This window comes from Sesamum indicum, linkage group LG4 (assembly GCF_000512975.1).
Source record: "Sesamum indicum cultivar Zhongzhi No. 13 linkage group LG4, S_indicum_v1.0, whole genome shotgun sequence".
Lineage (NCBI taxonomy): Eukaryota > Viridiplantae > Streptophyta > Magnoliopsida > Lamiales > Pedaliaceae > Sesamum > Sesamum indicum.
Genome location: NC_026148.1, coordinates 1,473,252 through 1,482,129, shown reverse-complemented (window position 1 = coordinate 1,482,129; position 8,878 = coordinate 1,473,252). Strand labels below are relative to the sequence as shown.

The 8,878-nt window shown below is 34.5% G+C and overlaps 1 protein-coding gene across 1 annotated transcript; it reads right to left on the bottom strand.

Annotated features, from left to right (window-relative positions):
* LOC105159794 (FAD synthetase 1, chloroplastic) lies at window positions 822–7,724 on the bottom strand. The gene is made up of 6 exons (XM_011076984.2): window positions 7,643–7,724; window positions 6,762–7,255; window positions 6,242–6,294; window positions 4,633–4,768; window positions 1,695–1,870; window positions 822–1,607 (listed from the first exon to the last, which is right to left on the bottom strand). The coding sequence occupies exons 2-6, from the start codon at window positions 7,097–7,099 to the stop codon at window positions 1,093–1,095; spliced, it is 1,218 nt and encodes a 405-aa protein (XP_011075286.1). The 5' UTR covers window positions 7,100–7,255; window positions 7,643–7,724; the 3' UTR covers window positions 822–1,092.

The following is an 8,878-nucleotide window of genomic DNA, read 5'->3' as shown; positions in this document are numbered from 1 at the left end:
CAAGATTACCCTACAATTGATCTTACTCCAAATCTTGTACAAACCACGAACATATCTTACTCGCCATGGTAAATTATTACTAGAGTAACCTACTCGTCTACATACCTCAAATCCAAGAACTCTATTGTGATACTCCAAGGAAGAACATAGAGAAATATATATAGAGGGTATTTGCAAAGAGTGTTATAATTAATTCATTTGTATCACACTTGTATTTCTGTGTATCTATGATCACAACTATGTATCTTATTTCTCACCCCTATTTCTAAGAGGAGCCCATATGCTAATATATAAATAGAAGACCACAAATTTTATTTCAAATAGGGTCTATCTCATAGGAGTCCTTATCCCAATATGTATTTGGGAGACTCAAACTCTATTTCAAATATGAATACATATTGGATCACGAACTCACAAATCCAACCTAATATTCAACAAAAATTATTCGGTATAACTTTTTCTTATTTGATGTAGAAGAATACTTAATTTATTGTTCAGTAAAATAAGTAAAATCTAAAATCCCTAACTATTTATGTTTACATGGAGAAATGACAGATAACTTACATAGTAAATAATTTATACATACAATACAAAATAAATTATAGTCAAATAAATATTTATACATACAATACAAAATAAATTATAGTCAAATAAATATTTATACATACAATACAAAATAAATTATAGTCAAATAAATATTTATACACGTCGAAACTGCATGACCATTGTCAACACTCGGCTTCATAACATGATCTAAACCGCTTAAGATGTACATTTCCCTTCTTTGTCCATCGCTGAGACTGACCTACGCCAAACGCAAGTAAGAACAACTTTTTTGGATTTAAAGTGAAAGATAGAGCAAAAGGAGGAGGAGGAGAAACAATATACAAGTTGGTAACTAAATGTGCTATGCTATTATTAACAAGTTAAGAAACAAAACTGATCGTCGCTTCGTTTCGGAAAAAGAAGAAAAGAAAAAAAACTGATCCTTGCTTCTGCATAGGATGACTTCTACTGGTAAAAGGACAAAAAGAACATAGTCATCCAAGAAATGATAATGCAAAAGAAACCAGATGAAAAAACTAAACAGCGTTAAACATCGGAGTCACCGAAGTCGATACCCAATAACTCTAAGTTTTGAGCAGTAAGATTTATATGAGGATCTAATTCATCCCATTCCAAATGAATATCCGTCGTATCGATAGTGACTCTGCACGGTACCACATTCTCGTCACCAATCACGAGAGAACAATTTCTATAGAGACCTTCTCTCGGTGGAAGATTCAACAAACAAGACCTCGAAGCTGATAGCCTTTTTCTATCTCTAAAAAACTTTTCTTTCTTGTCCTTAACCATTAGTATCAGGCGATGGTGGCGTCCCAACAGCTCTGACACATATTTCATGTCTCCATTGGCAAGTGCATAACGAACACGAGTTGATGATACTTGCCCTTGCTCCTTTGAATTGCTAGAAGCTGTGGTTACAAACTCTTGGTTCTTATCCATGACAGAATTTATTATACAAGCCTTCATGCCATACTCTTCGCACAGTCGCATCAGATCAGATACATCACCAGCAGCTTTATATCCAAACCTGTAGTTTTGACCTGCCATATTTTCAAACAAGCTTACTAGTTATTTCTTGGACATTAATAAAATTAATAAATACTAAAGATCAACAAGGCAAATCTTACCTGCCACAACACCACGAACTCCAAGCTCCTCTGACAACTTCTCAACAAATTGCTTAGGAGTGAGATGTCGAACTTTTGAAAACTCAACATGGAATTCCTTAGGTACAACATTACCACACAATGGAGCCCATAAGGAGAGGATCCGCTTCCGATCACATTTAGGAACTATAGGAGCCCTGTGTAAGAGTATGCATAGAAGACGTCAAAAAGTATACTCTCCTTCCCACTTCTTCACAGGCTAATGCTGGTTAAATAATAGTGATAATTATATCTACACCCCCTAATCAATGGTCTGTTTAGACAAACCGCCCCTGCCTTTTGTATAATTACAGAAACCACCCATGACACCGTGACAAATAAAAATTGAGCAAATTTCACATGTTTTGCATAAAAACTCAAATAGTCCATTCTGGTGTTTTCATCACCCTTTTCTTATCTAAGAAGAGTTTCACCATTGTATATGACGAACATATGATGCAGCTGAACTTACACCAATCCACTAGCAAAACCCATAAACATGCAGCTGTCTTTCAGAGTTTGTGCAAAAAAGGTCCAAATTAAACAATCATCATGCCAGTCATCCACTCTTTTCAGCCTTTAGTCAGAATCAGATCCTATTCCTTGTTATGCTCTTTCCTTTGCTATGATATTAAGTCCGGCAACCTCCCCTATATCCCTTTTCTTTTTGTCTCAAATTCCCTCATCTCAAATTCAGCTAATGCTGCTCTAACAGATGCTAAACTATCAAACTGAACTTTGAGCGATAAAATGAAAAACATTCCTAGGCATCATTGCAAGTGATTCTTCCGGAAGACCTCCGCGTAGGTCTTTCAGATCTATCCAACTCGAATATGCCATAAGTGCAGTCTGTAACTTGCTTGTGCTAATGGAGATCCTGGAATGGGATGGGCAGCAGTCCTCCTTGAGGAAAGAAGCTCTTAATTCCAAGTCAAGGAAGGGGAATCTAGGTTCTGGAGCCAAGGCTTTAACTTTGTTCAATTTCTCTTCAAATGTGTCATTTTCATGTTGAGAACACTATACTGAGTAGAGTTACAGAACATACTAGGTGAAGACGCTTTAGGAGTTGGAACACTAAAGGCCCCATCTTCAACAGTCGGTGAAATTACCCCACTAGCCATATGATTTTCAATAAACAACACAAATTAGTTCTGAACATCATAAACTGTTTTTTAAGAGAACAGATTTAAATCAGGATATCTAAGTCTAGCAGCCAATGCAAGGGCAAAATTCAAGAGTCCCTAACTTCACTGCATAGTTGTGAATTATCAATAGCTATCTTATTTAAGTTAGCCTACGAGCAAGTTTCAAATTTACACCAGTAAAGAACCTGTACAACGAGATCACTAATTTCAAATATAAAATTCATGGCTATCTGTATTCACTGTAAAATAAATCCCGCAAACACCTCAATAAGTTATTTCTTTTGGAAACCTTTAATCTATAATCTGTTAACCATCATTTTTGAGGCTTCGGTTTCAAGCAAGTTACAAAAGCACTTCAAGCTTCTAACGAGAATTATTACTTGGAATATGCCTCAAATTTTCAATAACCACAGTGGAAAATATTAATGAAAATAGCTTGTTCTATACCATAAGATTTTATGTACTGTGGGAGGACCCATATATTCTGTACTTCAGGCTCTAACTTTCATAAGAGATGTTTAATGAAGCAGAATAGTATTGATTTAATCATATCAAAATTGGGTCAATAAAGAAAGAAACAATGGATGAAAAGGATTGACAGACCAATCAGGGACAAGAACCAATCCAATTCCAGGATGACTGATGCAGAAATTTCTATTGACCAAAAATTAGCTTGTATGCAGATTACAGTAGTGCAAAATGGTTTTTTATGCAGTAGCATGGATTTTTAATGGATAATTTAGATACTTTTTCACTAAATTTCTGAAATCTTTTTGAAATTATATTCATTCATGAATGCTTGGTCTACCTATTTCTGTTCCCTTTCTGCTTGATATTTCAGTTAAACCTTTATAGTAGTAGTATGCATAGAAAAAGCTTTATTAAACATTCTTACGGGACAATGTCTATTCTATTCTAGCAAAATTCCATAAAGGTTATCTCCATAAGTGAGCAACAAAGACTTTACTCCCTCTAATTATGACAAAAAGAAATCATAAAACATCAATCACTTTGTTCTAAACTTTGATATTCATGTATTTCATATATTCAACTTTTCAGTGTAATTCTTTTTTCTACAATTTCTACTGCAACTGATAGGGTTAATCATGATCAGTTGTTCTTCCCTTGGCAACCTAGCTTTGGTATTCATTGAAGTAAATATGACCTTGCATTTTCATCTGTGTCATCATATCATTTTCCAAGTTCCCTTACAAAGTGAAGCAAGTAACTCCACTTGTAAGCCATCTTTTACCAGTCCTCCTCTTCTATATATACAGTCAAGTATAGCTTGCTTCTGTAAGTCTAGGCTGGTGCACTTCTTGTTTGCATACCAGGTAGTCAGTGTGTTACTAAGGACATTAATGTCCCAAACAATCAGCAGGCACTGTTCAATGCTCCTAAGCCCGGAAAGTTGCCCGCTAGACAACCTTGAGTTGTTTTTTATTTCAGCACTGCATGATCCTCTTTAACTTTCATGAACGTATTTGTAAAAATTGATCTGCTGACAACTAGTACAGTTGAAAAACTTTACTGCCAATAGAAAAGAATTTGACCCCTGTCTCAAGATTGTATCATGTATATCGTTACAACTGATCATGAGTAGGACAGGTTCACAGACCATTCTGTTTGCCCAGTTGTGTGAAAATACACACTTTGTCAATGGAGAAACTGAAGATAATAGGAACATATAGGCCAAATGTTGCTTTATTTGCTACTAAATATTCTATTTTGCATTAGATGAAAGACAGAGCTGTGAAGACGAGGGTACTCCATACCTAGGTTCCCACCCAAGTATCTCTGCCATACCGACAAAAGATAACAGAAATGGAACTCCTATCTTTGCTGCTTGGATTACAAGTTCCCGATGACCAATGTGAAGGGCATCAAACTTTCCCAGTGCTACTACCCCTCCTGTGATATAGGATAACCAAGAAAGGTCAGAAATCAATGATAAATTGAGACATAGAACTATCTATATAACATGAATTAGTCTAATATGATTTCCAAGAGAACTAAAATACAGGGAAAAGATGTATATTTGTTTGATATACAAAGACAAAGCATCAGTTACTCTGCAATATCAGTCGCAGTATTCGTAAAATTTATACTCAAATCCAGAAAACGGGCTTGCAGTCAGATCTTACAATGGGTTTTTGAGGGAAATCTCGTCCATCACGACTCACGTCATGGATGAGAAAAAATACAGACATACATGTATATAAACACACACATAATAAATGTTCAATCTTTGAAAAGCAAGGACAAAGAAAACAAGATAGGATATATTTATAAGTCATAAACACAATCAATACAAGAGAGCCTCCAATTGTTAAGCTACCTTGAAACTCATATTCAAACAAGTAGATTTGAATAGAACTCATCACTCAAATGGTTAAGTCCTTATCCAGGTCAAATGAGAAAGAGCCTATGTGATGATACATTAGCACAAGAAAATAAGAAAGTCTCTACACAGCCACAAATTACGAAAACTGTTTACACATAATTTCATGCATATAACTCAATAAATCATATTTCCAAATGCTGAAAATGGTGTTCACCACATACCTAGAAAACAACTTTACTCAATTGATCTCATGCAAACAATGTAAAAAAGGTCATGCTGGCAACACTAGATTGGAGCTATGAACACATTGCTATGTTTGGTGTTTGAATCTTGAAATTTACTGAAGAAAACAATTAAGAGAAATGTTCAATTCTTTGCCCGCTTTGTTAATAAAAAACACCTGCTAAACATTTCGCAGATACAGTCAGTAGATTTCATTTATTTTTCCAATGTTCAATGTTCAAATGTTTTTGCTAGTGAAAAAATGTATCAGATTTGATTCTCACTGACTTTGCTTTTCCTATTCATTCTCTTTCACAAAACGCCAGATCCAAGAAGAGTTATCTAGGCAATTTGTAGAGCATGTGGTAGGAAAATACCAGGTCTTGGCAAACATAACAAACTCCGGAGGGCAATATAACATTAAACAACTAGTATCTTAAACAGCTTGACGCTGAAGTTGATGGGGGAGAACAAAGTCATTGAAATGCCGAATTTTGTAATCATCAGAGCTGTTACCAAAAATGAAGTGACAAAACAACCATCTCAGTAAATAGGGATATTCTACCACAAATGCACCAAAAAAGATATAATCCTTCTTGGATTAGATAATCACCTAAAGCCAGAAAATGAAAAATAGTTCTAACGGTTAACCGTTATCAGTGGTCTTACATTATAATTTTACGCCTGAGAAAGCAAACAAATTAAATCAAAATGTGGTAAGAGTTAAATTGTATAGTACATAACAATCATAAACACAAGTGTGTATAACAGCTGAGAAGTGTAAAAGTAAAACTACAAAATAGGTATGACGAACCAACCTGCCACCGAGGACAGTCCTTCAGATGGAGGATGCCAACCATTTTCAACTGGGCTATTCACAGTGAAAAACAGACAACATACTAATAAGACCGAGAAACACTTGAGAACCAGAAAAACAACGTGAAACAAACAAAAGTAGTGCAAAACAAATCCGATTGTGATTTCTCACCAAGCTAGTTAAGAGAAACATAATGACATGCAGAACCATTTTCCCACTTTATACTGAAAATTAAGTCTAACTTGCCCGGTAGTTTGGTCATGATAGGGCCCATTAGATGCCACCTACCCAAGTGTGTTTGTGAGCTCCTAGATTATAGATGATGATAACATAATGTAAACAGTCACTTCGGCACTACTCCAAGCGGATGGCATGAAATTTCCCCAAATTGCCGGAAGCATTTTATGTTGCGCATCTGAAGTAAATTTATGGAGCCAGATTCTTAATTGAAGGAGTCTATTCCCAATAATCTCAACACCTCAGCACCAAATACAAACAACAAAGAAGAATTAATTAATTACCTCAAAGACCCCGAGAGAACAGGAGCCGCAGAGGTGTCTTGCCGGCAATTTTCGTTATTAACGAATGAGACTCCAGTTATGTCGTCGTTATCATTGGCAACAGGCGAAGAAGAAGATGAACACGAAGAACTGGTGCCCAATAACTGGAATCTCGAGAACCTTTTCGAGGAAGGTGTGCACCTAAAACAGAAAGGGAATCTACGAGGCGGCGGCGGCCCGGCTGGAGCTTTATCGTAATATAACCAACAATGCTTGTTGCCGTTGAAACTGCAAATCCCTAATTGGCAAGGGTTGTACTCTCGCAACTGCTGTGAAATGCGATGGCCACTGATCATCATTCTCGAATGGGTCAATCAATTGACACAATAAAGGAGCAGTTTGTTATACAAGGAGTCCTATATGTTTAGAGACCTTCCCCGAAAAGCCCATTGTTGTTTCGTAGCCTACTGCAGGAGGTTTTACAGATGGGCGAAACGAAGATCATTCACCCATTGCTGTTTGTTATATACATGTGAACACAAATTATACCCGTTCACAACATAAAGAAAATTATCTCAAATAAAAATATGTAAGTCAATGCTAAAAAATAGTTATAATAATCTCATTCTTCTCTTCACAAATAAAAAAGCCTATAATTTAAAGTTAAAATCTCCATTCAGATTTGCTTCAAATTCAAATTTGATTATTTATAGTATTAATTCAGAGACCTACCGTGAAATTTCGCATTATATGCTATAATCTTAATTTTAACTTCCAACTTCCAAGATTTGGAGGTTGATTTGTCTTTTGAATCGCTTTAAAAATTAAATATGGATATCTATAATATTAATGTAGGAGCCCGCGTATGTAATCTCAAATCAAAAGTATAATTTGTAGCTCACCTTTGGGAATGTTTCGATCTCCACCTCGTTCAATTTTGTAGAAAAGAAATCTCTTGACCTTCTTCTCCAGCTTTACTTTTTGTTCTTTTTGTTTGTGTTGGAGGAATTTCAAAAATTCTTTTATGTAGCACCCTCTAACGACATTACAATCATATCCCCTAAATATCATAGTTAAAGATTATCAATGGGTATTCACATAATAATTATATTCAATTTTTCGTTGCTCCCTCTTTTGCACATATCACCATTTTTATAAGGACAAAATGCATAAAATTCCCATGTATTTTAAAAAGTTTGCAAAAAAAACTCTCATGTTATGAAATAGGCTAAAAGCTCCCCTGTCTTTTGTAAAACTCGGCTCAACCTCTCCACTAAATCCAACTAATGGTGTTAATTTTTTAGAAAATAACCGTTATACTCTTATTTAATATATATTATTTCTTATTTTAGTGACCGTTGGATCTTTTTTTAATCAAATATTGATCGTTAAATCTAATCAATTATCTCAACCGTTAGATTTTGAAAAAAAAAAGGTATAGATTCAACAAATTATTGAACTTATATTATACATAAATAATTTAAAACTTTAAAAATATATTATTATTATATATTAAAAAAAATAACTACCCCACCCAACCCCCTTATCCCCCGCTGCCTCCCACCACCATCTCATTGCGACGACATAATTTATTAAAATTGCCGTATCTCTGTAATTTTTTTACGAAATTGAGTGATGTCGGTCTCGTTAGAATTGTCTTAAAAAGACTTGTCTGATGGTGGTGGTCTGAGATCGAGATTCGATCGGACGGAGACGAATTGATGACAAATATATTCGACGGTCGTGGCTTGAACCCAATCTCTTCGATTGACGAAAACTCAAAATGAAGGTATGAAAATATTTTTCTTAAAGAGAGGATTTGAAAAGTACCATTGGCCATCTAAAACTCGTCCGGACGGCACCGAAAACTTAGAAACAAGTTTCCGGCGAAAAAGGGGCGAAATCGTTCAGTTTTTTTTAATATTTTAATTAATTTTAATTATATTAATTAAAATATGTTTTAATTAATTAATACTATTTTAAATAATAATAATAATTAAATATTTTAGCTAATTAAGAATAATTATAATAATAATTCTTATAATTAAATATATATTATCATCAATTTAAAATAATTTAGATTTAACAATTAAAAATTATAAAGTTATTTGAATTTAAATATAATTTTTAATATTTAA